Source organism: Urocitellus parryii, chromosome 4, assembly GCF_045843805.1.
Source record: "Urocitellus parryii isolate mUroPar1 chromosome 4, mUroPar1.hap1, whole genome shotgun sequence".
Classification (NCBI taxonomy): Eukaryota; Metazoa; Chordata; class Mammalia; order Rodentia; family Sciuridae; genus Urocitellus; species Urocitellus parryii.
The window spans coordinates 143,755,024-143,770,899 of record NC_135534.1 but is presented as its reverse complement, the minus strand read 5'-3'; the positions used below and the strand labels follow the sequence as shown (position 1 = coordinate 143,770,899).

Sequence of the window (15,876 nt, the reverse complement as noted above, 5' to 3'; positions counted from 1 at the left end):
AAATAAATTTGATGAAAGAAGATGAACCTAAAAGAATTTTTATAACTTTCTGTTTTGCTTTTGTGTTAATCAAAATCAGATGTAATGTTTTTATGCTTTGGGATGAGAAATAAATTACTGATTTTTATAACAAACATTTCTGAACTGAGAATAAAATTTATTTACTGAGAATAAAATAATAGAATACATATTTTTGTTATTGAGAACCATAAGGAGGGAGGGGTTAATAACATGAGGTGAAATCCGGTTTTGCAGGTGAACACTATTTTAGAAATGAGAGGCTCCCAACTCTTCCAGCAATCATTTTAGTGACTTATTCTCTAAGCCTGGGAAAGCCACTTTGAATTGTCCTTTCTTTCTGGTTCACAAAGCATCACAATACCAAGTTGAAGAACAATACTGAGAACAAAGCCTTTCATAAAATCTGTCATGGAAATTCAGACAAGAATAATACAAACACTATAAATGACTTTGTAAGTTTGGCTTGAAAAAAATTCTATTATTGTAGCTGTATTGTTCATGGTTTCAGGGATGGCCATCTCTACAGACTGTGTCTCTTTAAAAAAAAGTACTAATAACACTGATTTTGGTTTGTCTTTTTCTCTCTCTCTAGACTGTATTAAACTATGTAGGAAGAACAAAAATATTGTGCTTCTTAGGATGTTACATACAAACAAGTGGCCACTGAGCCATCTTCTAGGTCTGGCAGACAGTTTCCCCTTGTCAACTATGAGTAATTTTAGGTTATTCTCAGAAAACATGGATTCAGCCTTTTGTTTCCCTTTCCAGGTCAATTTCATTCTTTCTTGACATTGGATCTGAGTGGGACCCTACAGAATTGGGGAATGGAATCAAAAGATTGGGCCATGAGGGAAATAATTTTCTTCAATGTTCAGAAGTACTTTCTTGCTTATCATTATATGGTGCTACCTATAAGTCTTTGAGAAAGACTTTAAATGACCTTAGAAAAATTGCTTCCTCAATTCCTACATCTGTGAAGTAGGAGTAATAGTTCAGAACACCTATTAAAGTGCCTGTTCCTCTAGGTACCATTATTATAAACAACAATAAAAAAGATGGCAAAGCAATTAGAGAAGGCAAATGTGCACTGTTGACAAAGGGTTGGGCACTTCTTAGTGGCAAAGACTCTCCCATGCATTGTAGAATGTTCAGTGACACTCTCCCTTTTAGATGTCAGTAACACCCATCTTCCCAACTCCAGTTGTAATAATGAAGAATGCTTCTAGACATTGTTAGTGCAGGGGGTGTGGGCAGAATTGTCTCCTGGTTGAGTTCACTGTTCTCGGGTAAAGCTGAATGTGTCCTCACCTGAAAGCTGACACTGCCCACAGGCAGGTAGCTGTGGTCCTCCAGCATGCTCAGATACTCGGCCACTAAGGCAGCAGCGTGTACCAGGCACATGGCGGCCTCCGTGTAGCACTTCTTCTTGGTGTGTTTCTCTGCCATGTTCTGGAGCCAGGTCAGCCGCAGATCGGGAGATGTCTGGTAACTCTTGGCAATTCTGAAGACAGATTGAGTCACAGTTTCAAGGGCAGCAGGCTATGACACTGTACAACTTTTTTTTTTTTCACCCTGATTTTCCCTTACATCTTGAAAACATGAGAGAAAAGTCAAATACGTTGATTCAACTGTTTTTGTTCCATGTCTAAGGTATGTTGGACCCCAAGAGCACTTAGTAAAAGCTTTATGAGAAAAATAATGTCCTTTGTCATGAATCTCAAGCAATTATCTTCCTTTCCTTTTTCTCAAAATAATAACAGAAGACAAAAGTATTGTGCCTCTTACGATGTTACATACAAACAATTTTGCCTCTGTAAATCATTTCTACAGAACAAGGACTGGAAGTCAAAGTTTTACAATTAGAACCAAATCACTTAGAATACAATTCAGATAATAGTTAAACGGAAGATAGTGTTATAGAGTGGGTACCTCACTTTAGACTAAGGTGATCTTTCTGAAAACGTGTATATGAATCAAACCACTTTGAATTTTAATTTCTACTGATTATCATACACATTTTTGGATGTCATCCAGAACAATTCTGTCCATATACCTATGGTAATTACATTAGTAAGAACTTCACAGTGACAAATATGGGATCCCCAGGTGATGCCCTTTAGATTTTATCAGAAAAGTTTACCTGTACATGAGATCCATAAGCATCTCAGGATCTTCCTGAAATTCCCTCATTTTCACCGTGTCATATAAGATGCTATTCAGATTGCAGAGAAGTTCTTCCACCTGCAAAAAATGTAAGCCCTCAAATAACTTTGGCTTTGTAGTTTGTAGAAAGGAGATAGGATTACATAGAAAAAAATATGTGGGGGGTACAGAAAAGCTTTGCTCAGAAAAAAAACTGAATGATAAACGTGAAGGGGACTCTAGATGGATTCTTGGTTCTTCAGTTGTTTGCAAGTCCATGTGCTTCATAGACCCTGATGTGAGTTGGCCTTGGGATCTGTAAAACAGCCCAGGATCTTCATGCTACCTCCCACTGCAACAATTTTCTTTTAAATTTGTTTGAACTAGTTTTAGTTATTTGTAACCTGAAAGGTTCTAAGCTCTACTCTGAATCATCAGGGTTCTTTATACCAGCTAGGAGGCAGCTTGGGACCACAACATGGGTTTCATGTTTCTGAAGTTTCCTGGATCTCTCCAAGGCTTCAGAGTTTTTAGAACCTCTGAGAAAGACTTGTTCTTAGTTACAAAAGCCAAAAGGGGAGACTGCATCACACAAAACCTGATAGACTGTGTCTTGATCCATAGACCCTGGCAAGTGACTCAGCTGCAGAATATCATCTTATCCCTTCTGTCAACTTCCAGGGCTCCTAAAATTTCTTCCACCATACTCATTTCATTGAAGACCTCTATTGTACTGCCCATATTTTGCTTGGTCTTGTTGGTGAATATCTCTGCATGAATAAGATTAATTTACAGGAACATGGTGGAGAAGAAACAGGTGAGACAGGATTTGGTGCAGGGCAGAGGAGAGGAAAAAGATTCTGAGAATGAGGATGTAACATTACTGGAGAAGGCAGGAGAGCTCTGGGAAAATAGGGCTCTCACACTAAGGGAAGAAAGAAAACTTCACCCATTCATTCTTTCATTCATACATTCCCTCACTCACTCTAGTGGGAACCAATCCTAGAGTAGGCTAGAAGCTGAAGTTAAAAGATAAAGGTGACATGCTTTATCTTTTTCTTTATTCCCTGAGCATTGCAACAGATTATTATCCTCACAAGTGTCTGTAGGACTAATCTTGTTAATAATCTCTAACTTGGTCCTTCCTCTCCTTCAAGTACTTGTGGGTCAAGCTGGTCCCTTTAGCATCCCTAGACACAATCCATTCTCACCCCTATTCATCATTGCCCTGTGAATCCTACCCCAGCCTTTCCAGGTCACTAGGTTGTTCATTAACTAACTCCTCCTTTTCTCTAATCTCACACCACATGTAGTTTCTTACCACACACTTAAGTATCAGGTGTTTTGTCTTCCCTCCTAATTGTTTTGAGACTGAGCTCTCTAGATAGACTATTGGCATCCTGAGGTTGGGGACAGTAGTGAAGAAAGATATATATTTCTTAGAGCACTGAGAGGATGTGATTATGGGATAGGCAATACATCCTTGCAAATTATATATATAATACACACAAATTATATACGTATAATCATATGGTTGTGTGTGTGTGTGTGTGTGTGTGTGTGTTTATAATCAGCTGATCCCAAATTCATGCTTGAGACAAGGTATGTTCATTGGTTTACCTGGGTAGGAAAGGGAGTTGTCTGCATGGCTGTGTCCTCTTCTGAATAGGCCAAAATTGTCCTCAGGGATCTTCTCAGGTGCTCCTCATTAAAATCTGGTGCTTTGCCCACCAAAGATGCCAGAGACATAGTTACTTGCATCTTTACTCTGGCAAAGTTCTGCATTTTAAAAAAAAAAAGAGGCACTCAGCTAGTCAATAATTGAAGGCAGTAGTGCCAGACACAAAACTCCCTAAGTTATCTTTCATCCCTGTCTTAATCATTTCCTTTTCTCTCAATGCAAGGTGAGCTACACTGTGCACAAGATTCACATTATCATTTAAATGGTCTAAAAGGACCTTGTGCTCACATAAATCTGTCAGGCTCCCTTTAAATTTTCATTGAGGATTGAATTGCCTCCATACTGCAAGGCCAGAAGATTCCTATAAAGCTGGGTCACAGGATATATTCTTTTATTCCAAGATCCTCTTCTTAGAATTTCATTTAAACTACAATGAGGAATAGAACTTCCAAGGCCAGAAATTACTGAGATTTTAGACCAAAGAAAGCATCAAGTTTCTAATTCTCCTTTCCTTCCAGAACTGTGGGAAAATAAGGCTATTCCAAGAGACCTTGGGTAATGTTCTAAAGACTTTTAAATAGTTTTTACTAATATCGCTCTGAAGACACTACTTTATTCCATGGGCCAATTTATCTTTGTGTGTGCATCTTTGGGGTAGTAGGGATTGAACTCAGAGTCTCACATGTGCTAGAAAGCACTATACCATTGAGCTACAGCCTTACCCCTTTTTATTTTATTTTTGAGACCAGACTGGCCTCAAACTTTTGATCCTCCTGCCTCAGCCTCCTGAGTCACTGGGATTATAGGCAAGTGCCACCATGTCTAGTTCCAATTTATCTTTTACAGAAATTCCAAACGAACACTCCTAAATCTGCACAAACTAAAGTAAGGGCTGTGTGTTCTTCAATAAAGTTAAGTTCCAAAGGCTTCTAGGCTTCAATTAAAACTCAGGTCTAGGGGCTGGGAATGTGACTCAGTGGTAGACTACTTGCCTAGCATTCACAAGGCTCTAGGTTTAATTCCCAATACCACAGAATAACAATGAAACACAACCCAGTTCCAGATATTGCTGGTCATTTAAAATTCTCTTCCACAGCCCATTCAGGTACTAGCCAGAACTGTACTAATTCAGAGTTTAGAAACAGGATTCATTCTTCCGAATTCTTACACTGTCTGTTGCATTTGTTTCCACACATACCATTTTTATCTATGTATAAAAGATCTTCTGTGTCTTAGGGAGACATTACTGATGGAAACTGCTGCATTCACCAGGCCTGATAGTTGCCTTTAAATGCAAATTCAGCTGAAAGCTGCTATCCACCTTGGTACTGTATTGTTTCTTTCTTGCAGGACTGGGGTAAATGGCAATACTGCACACATTCCCTTAGATTTTTCTCTCTACTGATGCTTTGCATTGACTTTCTCTACTGATTCTGGGTCACTTGTCTGGTCTGAGTTCTTACACTGGTAGCTCCGAAACTGAACCTCATGAGGAGGTAGAGGGTGGCGCAAGCCTGGCTCCGTGTGGTGTCCATGCTGCTGCTGCAGTGGTGTAGCACACGCTGACACAGGTCCGCACACTGTTCCACCTCTTCCTCGAACAGCAAGTCTCCAAACTAGGAGAGACACAAGGCACCATCAGGCATCACTTGGCACTTGATAAGCTTTTTGGACCAGATGCCTATTGAAATATGCAAATGTCTGCTTGGCCAAGCAAAAAGCCCAGAAGAGTTAATGCATTGCTCCATAAAGATAATGACCTATGTGAGTCAGAAGATGGGTTTAAGCAATGAAGTTGACTTAAGATTTAATTATGAACCGCACAACTAAGGTCAGGGCTATGTTATTAAAGTTCATTGTTAACCTGGTTGAATTCACTGGTGAGATCATAGCTTTGAAGAAATGAATCATGAATTTCCTGGGTTCCCTGGAAACTACTGGTGACTAAGAAAGAGAAATGATTCTAGTAGAGGAGAGCAAAAGAATTCCTCTTTCTAAATTTAAAAGACCCTACAGAGAAGGCACACACGGAGCTTTCCCACAAAGGAGAAAATCTAATCTGCATAGACTACACTTAACAAAGATAATATACATTCTCAGGTTCTCAGAAAATTAATTCAAACCTCTGGCATTTTATGATATGATATTTTGTAAGACTTAATGGGAGTCATGTATAGGATCTAATCTCATTATGATAAGGTATTAAAGGAAAAGGGTAAAATTACAAATTTACTCCATTGATTTTTGCTCTTGTGTCATAGACTTTTAGTGAGTGGCTATTTCAAGTTCTTTAGTTAGTCCCACATTTCAAGTACTAGAGACGCTGTCCTCTCATGGTGACTTCCTCCATAGGAAGTGTATCTGCTCTCTTCCTAAGAAGAACTAAGACCTTCACTGCATGCCATTTAAGATACTCCGTGGGTTTTGGTCCACCTGAAGACAGAAGTGAAGCTAGATGAGAATCTTACCCTTAATTAAGAGTAAGAAAACAAGTGTCTCATGTTTACCTTGGCAATGAGGGCTCGAAGTGTCGCAAAGCAGTGAGTCAGGTAGGTGGTACTTTGATCACAGCTTAGGGAATTTACCAGGACCCTCAGAACGCCTCCCAGCAGGCTGTCTTTACAGTCCAGCGCTGAGCTTGCCTAGGGGCCAGAAGAACAGCATTACTGAATCCCTGATGTGCAGTGAGCTGAGGGCTGAAGACAGGAGAGGCTGCTGAACATTATCTCGGGACCTGATGTTCCATTGCTCTCATTGGAAGGTTTTCAGGGTTTGGTGAGCCACCATCTATTGTCATTCACTAACCATGAGAACTGAAGACTGATTTCCAAACTCCTAGTTGATTTGGGACTTTTGCCCAATTCTGGCTTCCAAAATGAAGCACACCTCCCTCTACCCTGGGCCAAAGCTTTTGGAATGTTCTTTCTTTGTATACAAGGCCTAGCTTGCCTTGTGGGCTTCAAAACACAATGTGGGTTTCCCAGTTCAACAGAGGCGTCAGTGATGTTTCTACATAGAAGCTTATTTATCAGCTACAGCAGAACTAAAAGTACCAAGGATAATAGTAACTGAGTTTCACCTTTCTTGGAAAATTACAAATACATTTTGAGGCCTGATGTTAGGTACAGAATGTTTAAGGTTGAGTCATATAAAGATACCATCAATGTGATGTCACGCATTTATGTTATCAGAGATATCAAAGTCATTAAATATACTTGAGTCATTTGTGGATGCTCAAGTCCTTTATATAAAATGGTATAATATTTTTGTATAACCTACACATATTATTAAATCATCCCTAGATTACATTAAATACTTAAAACAATGTAAATGCTACATAAATCCTTGTTATAACATATGGTTTAGGGAAAAAATGATACGAAAGAAAAAAGGGGCTGTACGTGTTCAATATAGATGAAAATATTTTGGAGGGAGGGGTACCAGGAATTGATCTTAGGGGCACTCAACTACTGAGCCCATATCCCTAGCTCTATTTATTTATTTGTTGTATTTTATTTAGATACAGGGTCTCACTGAATTGCTTAGTGCCTGTCCTTGCTGAGGCTGGCTTTGAACTCATGATCCTCCTGTCTTCAGCCTCCTGAGCCACTGGGATTATAGGCTTGAGCCACTGTGCCCAGCATAGATATAATTTTTTCCTTAATATTTTCAATCCATGGTTGGAGTTTCCATGTACACAGAACTGGCAGATATGGAGGGCTGACTGTACTTTTCTATAGCAGGAATGGCAAACTTATGGGATAAATGACTTTCCTTCAGTAACTTAAATCCAAAAAGAAACATCATTTACCCTACTTAGCACTATTTTAAAATCTAATCCAGTCATAAGAACAGCTCCTGTATTAAACAGGGACCATCATTCAACTGGATTAGACCCATCAAAAAAAAAAAAAAAAAAACAAAACAGTTAACAACCCTGGGTCTAGATATTAAATCAGAATTTCACCATTTGAATTATAAATTTGGCATACTCTTGGGCCAAGTTAGCCATGGTCAGCTCATCAAACACCTTTCCAAGTGAGCAGTAAGTCCAAGAAGCCAGAAGAATGTTTGGTATCTCTGGAGTTTATAAGGTGTATGTTATTGTAAGTAGTAACCTGTAACTTCACTTTTTAAAAAGATCACTATTTGTTTCTTTCACAATTTCGAATAAAGATTTCCTTCTTAAATTCCAGTGAACACATTCATGTTAAGCAAATTAGGTCAAGCTGTTGGTTTTTCTCACCTGGATAATGTTTTCCTGCATGTCCAGGATGATTAGATTTGCTTCTGTAGCCAGATTGCCACTGATCAAGGCTTCTTGATCTAACTCTGCCTTTGTTCTAAGAAACAAAAAGAGGTTCAAATTAACACACAAATCAAAGCTGGCCAGATTCTAGTAATGGTGATCTTTGCACCAAGGCATAAAGAAATCTTTGGAAGAGTCAACTTAGAAATGAAAACAAAAGCAGCTGGCCTCAAGTAACTAAGGTGTGCAGGCATTTTCTGAAATTCATGTGTGTTTAGAAAGATTCTGTATTTCTCCATATAATTGTCATGGATTTTAGAACATTTTTTTTTGCAATAGGTGGGGTATAACTGTGATGTGAAATTTTAAAAACAAGTTATGCTGGTTCCTTAGAAATCATTTATTACTAATGTATCTTTGCTGCAAGATTAGGATGCACTGAATACTCATGAATGTACATTAATGTAGTGGTGACGATTATGTGGTGAAATACTGTTATCGAGGTAAAGTTTCCAGGTCATTCTCATCCCTACTATTATTAATAATGATGACAACTATAAAAATAACAAGATGGGCAGAGAAGCAATCACTGGCTGCTATTAGCAATTAGGGGAGCCCATTAGATTATTGCCTAAAGCCTCAGGGCCATGCCTGTATTTCATGCATGAGAACTCTGGATCTGGTGGTGGGGGAGGAGGAAGCCCCTGCAATATGCAGGAGAGACTGGATGTGGTGTGAATTTGGCAAACAGTGACGATTTGGCAAACAGTGACGATGCTGGGTTAGAAAAGGGTGATGCTTTAGAACAGGGGCAGTTCAGTTTCTTAGCTTCCCAAAGATCATGTTGGGAAGATAAGAGACTGAGTTGGGGTTGGTCAGCCAGGTATGGGACATTTTGTCTTTTTTTTCCCAACGGAAAGCAAAGTCTGCATTCCCATGGGGCAGATCATCTAACTAGTATCACTCACTAGGGAATGGGAGATTGCCAGGTGCTGCTCCTCTATTAGGTTTCATTTTAAGGAATCAGAGTATTTTATGGACTAGTCCATGCATTCTCACAAAATTCAACTAAGACTGGAAAGGGATAAAGTAAGCCCCCACCCCCAAAAGTTTTGCTTTCCATGGTTCAGTTATTTATGGTCAATTGCAGCCTAAAGAAATTAAATGAAAAAATCCAGAAGTACACAATTAATTAATTTAAATTGCATGCCAATGTGAATAGTATGCTGTTCCACTCTATTCTGCCAGGTGAATCACTGCTTTTTTCCAGTGTCTCCAATGCTGTACACTCTACCCACCCATCGGTTACTTATTAGCTGTCTTGGTTATCAGTTTCTCCATGCTTGCATACAGAATTTGGTAACATCTGAAGTTTTAAGCACCCATTGGGGTTCTTGGAATGTATCCCCTGTGGACAAGGGGGAGTACTATATTTTGTATCATCATCCAAATTTAGTTTCCAGGGAAGAAGGGAGGTGTGAAAAAATGACTTTTTAAAAGTGACACCAGTGGCCAAGATGTATTTTGGAGCTGGGGCATCATGCTGTCAACTCACATGTCAGACGACCAAGGCTACTACTTAGCTGTTCTCCAGTATCCTTAACCCACTGGGGGACACTGCAGTTTATTACACACCTCTGATGATCAGAGTAAACATTTCTGTGTAATTTAACTGTTTCCACAATTAGGAATAGGCTCTCAGGTCCCAAGTTGCTTCACATGCCTCACCCCCATTCTCCAAGAGAAAGCATTTACGTACTATAAATGAAATTTTAAAACTTTCTTTGTTGTTGTTAATTTCTGGTATCAAAAATACTGTCAATGTGTAATCAACACAAAACTTCTTACTGAAATATAAAATATGGCATGCATTTTTATTACTTCTCATTTCAAAATAGCCACATGTGGCTGGTGGCTACTATAATACACAGTGCACATCTAGAGTATCCTTATCTGTTTTTTTATTCCAATTTTTTATTGCAGTTAAAATACATTGAACAAAATTTACTATTTTAACCATGTTAGAATGTGCAGTTCAGTGGGATTAAGTACCTTCACATTGTTATGCAACCATCACCACCACTACTCTGGGGTTTAAAAAGCCTACCAGCTATTTCTTTAAAACCATGTTCTCAGACTTAGCTGCACAATAGAGTCATGTGGCAGTTTTACAAATACTGATTCCTGGGCTCCATCACTGCAGATTATGAATTAGGGTATCTTTGGGCACTATGAAATTAGGAGCTTAAAAAACCCCCTGGGTGATTCTAATGTGCAGCCCATGTTGAAAATTACTACTCTAAAAGAAACAGAATGAAAATAATTAAAAAGTGTTCTTGTGAACGAGACAAAAAAAAAAGATGAAAGAGACAACTCAAGTAATTACAAAAAGTTCCCGAAGAGCTAGGGTGAGCAGTTCTAATTTTTCTTTATGCTATAGCCACTGAGATGTGCAGGTATGCATCATTAGCTCTAATAATGAGCAGCCCACCAGGTAGCTCAGGGCTAAGAACTAACCTAGAGAGAACTGGCAGGCTCTGCATGCTAAGATTCAGCATTGTGTTGTTATTGCAAAGAAAAGAGAGAGGTTTCCCAAATCATCCATTTATGTGGCCCAGGCAAAACAGTCTTTGTTATTCTCTATTTTAAATCTCATAGATGACCTAACCAACTAAGCAATTCTGTACTTACTATATGCAGATTGTTGTTGTTATACATTATCTAAACTAGAATGTATAGACTCTTAGAATCAAGTATCTTACAAACCAGCTTAGGGAACTTGGAGTAAGAATAAAATACCCAAAGCAAATAGGCATTATTTTATGTTTTTTGGGGGTACCGGGGATTGAACTAAGAGGCACTCAACCACTAAGCCACATCCTCGGCCCCATTTTGTATTTTATTTAGAGACAGGGTCTCACTAATTTGTTTAGTGTTTTGCTTTTGCTGAGGCTGGCTTTGAACTCTGATCCTCCTGTTTCTGCCTCCTGAGCCGCTGGGATTACAGGCGTGCACCACTGTGCCCGGCAGACATTATTAATAAGACCAATGACTGGGTTTTCCAAAGTAACATCTGTAACAAATTTATTTGATGTTCTAAAATAAATTTCACTCCCAAAAGTTCCATAAATGGGCCAAGATATTCTATAGTGACAGCAAAGATATGAACTCGTATTTATTTACAAAGCAATAGTGTTACTCAAGTCTTCCCATCTTTTTCTATGATGTGTGTGTCATATGCCAAGGGGATGTTCTGCTTATGCCTTGTCAAGTGTGTATGTGGTCTTCAACAATTCAATGTTGTGCTCTGTGAGCTGTGGGATTCATTAGGCTATCTGTTGTAAGAGGCAGAGGAGATATGCACCATCTATTCAAATATATTTAATTTTGTCTCTCATTTGTCTAAGTTGTTGCATATAATTGCTGCACTGTCTTATGTTCTACCTATATATCTCTCTCATTACAATCCAAACGGATTTTTATTCTTTCATTTCTTTATACTTTTTTTTTCTGTCAGTGATATATATCATAACACTGCAGGAAATCCAGCAAAGTATAAAAAGAAAACAACAATTGCCTATATTCCCAATACCCAAAGAAAACCACTATAAATATTCTGGTAAATTTCCTTCCAGTTTATTAAAAATGCATTTATTTATAATTAAAGATTTGAAATTATATCCTAAAACCAGATGTCTATCCTGCTTCTGTTCACTTAATTATTTTTCATAGGCATTTCCCCATGTCATTAAAATTGTCATTTTTATGGCAACCTAATATTTTGTTATATGTTTTCCTATGTTGCAGTGTTTAAAGTGTTTCTAATTTTTAAAAACAATTTCAAGTAATACTGACATGAATATCCCTGACTATACATCTTTGAACGCATTTCCAAATAGGGTTCAAAGGATTCAGTAGGGATTTGAAACTATATGGTATTGGGCACTTTGTCCCATGTTCTGTAATTCCCCACTCTCCATTAGTAGCTTTCATTAAGCTACCTGAGGTTGCTTAATATTAATTTTTTAAAATGCTTATCAATGGGATGCATGTTTAATAGCTGGCAATCACAATTCCTTTAAACCTTTGAGCATCATGGGTCCCTGGGTGGAGAATATTTATACAGATGAAGATGCTTCATTTTCTTACCCATGGAAGGATACAGTTGTTTCAGTAATACAAGTAGCCTGGGAAAAAATGGTTTTGGACTTAAAATAAAGGTAGAACACAGTTGCTGAGTGACTCACTTATCTGACTTCTCATTAGCTTGCCGCCAATGTGTCTGCTCTTTCTTCCATCTCAAATTTTCATTTAGGCCTGGAAATCGGTCATTCCCTAGGAGTTAAGAAATGCATGATAGGAATTTGATTAGCATGAAACCTTTTAAGATAACCAGAAATTCCATAACAAGCTCAACCGAGAGGACTCAGAACCATTTCTGAGTTAATTAGTCTGTGCAGGATGCTGAGAGGAGACAAAGCCATGTGCCTATGTCTGGGTGGTCTGCTCTTTGATTCACAGGGTACAGGCTTAGCATCCCTGCCTTTCTAGGGTATCAGGGAACATATTTTTCATATTTTTAAATATTTTTCACTAAATCATTGGAGACAGCTGGTGTCAAATGAAGGTACCTTGTCACCACCGAAAATGCTGAGCTCCCTCCAAGCTCCCTGCTACTGAGTCCTATTGAACAGAATGAGCTGTCAGTCTGTTATATTGTGAGCACAGGGACTAAGACCCAGGGCACGTGAACATTTCACTCTATTATTCTAGAGTGATGAGCTCCACCTTCTGAGGTCTTTCCTGGTGTGGCAGGGTCCTTGGAGGACTGGAACACTCTGAAGCCCATTTGGGAAATTGGTTCCATTCCAATAATGCCCTGAGTGATTTGGGGGAGATGATCTTAGGCTCAGAAGGCTCTAGTTTCTTGATCATGCTCCAGAGGGATTAGTCAAATATCCTCTCAAGAGGCCTCTGCCTGGAGGGAGGCATGTCCCAACTCATCCATGATTCATATTCTTGGATGTGACCTTTATCCAAAGTTTTCACTCAAACTTGCCATCAGGGGCCATTTTGAGAATTCTTTGATCTGAGTAGCAACTTTCCCTTAGAGGCACAGGGCTGATCTTCTAGACAGCATGCATGGAATTCCAGGATCTTCTGCCTCTGCTGTTATTGCAAATGTCCCATGAGAGTGATTTCCAGAAGAACTTCCTTCCCACAAAGGAGGCAGAGGGGTTCACAGAAAGCAGGGAAAGGCTTCCTCACATACCTGGAGTCCTGCGGCGCATCATCTCCCCCCTGGCCCCTTCGCCCCGGAGCAGAGCCTCTTCCAGTCTAGCCTTGACATCCCTCGACTTCTGCAGGACTTGGGTACTGACTTTGTCAGAACTCTGCTTTCCCTGGGAGGGATAGAAGCAGTTTGGTGAGGTATTTATTGATGGGAGAATCATCAAAACATGATACTCCAGTCAAGTTGGCCTCCATGTGCATGCAGTTTGACATGTAGTACAAGAGGCACCGTTCTGGAGAGTCTTACAGCTGAAACCCTATTAACAGAAATGGGGCTTTCAGCAGAAGGTTGAGATCTTTTCCCTTTAGAATGATCATATGTATAAATGCAAATAGGCTATGGATTTAAATACAGAGTCATGAAAAACTAACAATGCCACCAGTGGCCTTGCAAAGGGAAAGAGTAACAAGACAGGATTGAACTTGGGAGATCAGTGCAGGCATAAAATTGAGATACCCCACACTTACCTTATATTCAAAACAGGAGACACAGATGAAAAGCAAGTCTAAAATTCTGTTTAATTGCATTGATGGCAGGTCAGCAATCCACTTCCTAATGAGACTCTGATCAGCATTTTTCATGATCCAGAGGAAGCAAATCATGAGGTTGCGGGTGGTGTCGGCATTCAGCATATTATACTGCTTATAGGGCTGGGAGGAGGCAGGGGAAGAGGTCAAGTAACATAAAAACCAAAAGCTGATGGGATGATAATCTCTCAGAACGTGGGGGCCATCTTTTCCTTGTCTGGGGAAGCTTCCAATAGCCCTGCCTTTCCTGGGCAGGAAAGCTGTGTTCTCTGGAGCTGGGCTGCTCACCAGGGGCCTTGTTTGAGCCAGGTTTCAGCCACATAATAGAACATTCTCTGTCTTAGGGAGCGGTGTGGTCTGTTGGTTAGCTCTGGATCTTGGCTAAACTTTTTATTGATACAAAAGGGTTTTCTTTCTTTCTTTCTTTTAAAATATATTTTTAGTTGTAGTTGGACACAATCCCTTTATCTTATTTACTTTTATGAGGTACTGAGGATCGAACCCAGTGTCTTGCATGTGCTAGGTGAGCACTCTACTGCTGAGCCACAACCTCAGGCCCCAAAGGGGTTTTCTTGCTGCTAAGATCTTTGAATATTACTTCTTGAAGCCAGACAGACGTAAGGTTAGACTTACAGAAGAGAACTAGTTTGGCTAGGCACCATGAATAACTGTTTAAGATTTTAGCTTCTTTGTTACATAGTCTGAAATATAACACGAGGGTCACCAACTGCCTGATAAATTAGTCAAATCCATAAATTAGTGGAGTCTTCTGTAATATGAATTTAACAGTAACTCCTTTTTGGCAGTGGGTGGGGTGTGGATGCTCAAACCATTTGTTATTCTACTCTGGCCACAAGTGTTCATTTTCCAGTGCTAAGCACACTTTCTGTTACTCATCAAGACAACAACAATATGCGGCTGCACCCTTGGTTTATGTGGCGTAGCTAATATCCAGTGGAATGTAGTGGTGAAATCGCAATGAGGTATTTGTGAATTATGTGAAGGAAATGTTAGTTTTGGATGGAAACAGAGAGATGATGAAGTTACTTCAACTTGAATTACCCTTGGTGTGTTGACAAGAAGTAATGAAATCCTTAGATATAACTTCACAGGGAATATGTTCTAACAGGTGCACTTGGGGCTTCTGCGTTCCTTCCTTAGAGGCAAATGATATAAAAGGCAGAGGCTGCCTCAGAGTGGGTACCTTTGATGAGAAGGATCTCAGAGAGGTGGAGGAGGTCAGAACACACAATATTTATCAGACTGTAAGATCAGTGATGTCAAATCTCAAACATTCTTTCCTTTTGTTTCTTACTAAGTGCTGAAGGAAGAGAAGAAAGTCATCTAGCAAAGAGGAGCTGGGCCAAAACCCTGTCTTCTCAGATGAGAGCCAGGTTGAATTCTCTACAGATATATATCTTCCACTGAAATGCAAAAGTGAATTAAGATGGGGGCACAGTGCTGTTTTGACAAGTGTTAGTCAGAGCTCATCAACAAGTAGTGATGAATCCCACCTCAGGTGACTAGAAGGCCTACTCCTGGAATAGCACCTCCTTAAGCCACAGAGTTTGTGCAAAAGAACAGAGCCAAACAAATTTCACAGGTTCCCTGGGGACCCAGGAAAGCTGAAGTCTTTTGCCTGAGAAGCATATATTCCAAGCTTCTGGCCACTTCAATCTTTTTTTGGAGGCAGACTCAGTATAACTAAGCACAGCCCAGGACACCAACATAAGGAAGCCTTGGTTTGATCTTTTTTGTAAAGATCTCAGAGTTCCCAAGTTCACCTCTTTCCAAGTTTCCTGAAACTTGAACTCAGGCCATTGGGGCTGCCTAGATCTGAGCTGAAAGTCTCTCACTGTTGTAGGAACCTTCTCTGATCTGTTTTCCTAGAGCCAACCTCACTGTGATTCCTTTCAGCACAGAGTAACCATCACTGCTAGCTGGAAGCTGGGCTCCCTCATCT

The 15,876-nt window shown here is 39.6% G+C and overlaps 1 protein-coding gene across 1 annotated transcript in view; it reads right to left on the bottom strand.

Moving 5' to 3' along the window:
- LOC113199902 (dedicator of cytokinesis protein 8) overlaps positions 1 to 15,876 on the bottom strand; it is a 218,962-nt gene that overhangs the window by 30,019 nt on the left and 173,067 nt on the right. Inside the window, exons 31-39 of the mRNA XM_077797833.1 lie at positions 13,854 to 14,036; positions 13,366 to 13,495; positions 12,341 to 12,428; positions 8,091 to 8,187; positions 6,352 to 6,486; positions 5,308 to 5,460; positions 3,784 to 3,942; positions 2,162 to 2,262; positions 1,330 to 1,522 (exon numbers count right to left, since the gene is read on the bottom strand). Of these exons, the coding sequence (XP_077653959.1) occupies positions 1,330 to 1,522; positions 2,162 to 2,262; positions 3,784 to 3,942; positions 5,308 to 5,460; positions 6,352 to 6,486; positions 8,091 to 8,187; positions 12,341 to 12,428; positions 13,366 to 13,495; positions 13,854 to 14,036 (1,239 nt within the window). The remainder of the gene's footprint in view (positions 1 to 1,329; positions 1,523 to 2,161; positions 2,263 to 3,783; positions 3,943 to 5,307; positions 5,461 to 6,351; positions 6,487 to 8,090; positions 8,188 to 12,340; positions 12,429 to 13,365; positions 13,496 to 13,853; positions 14,037 to 15,876) is intronic.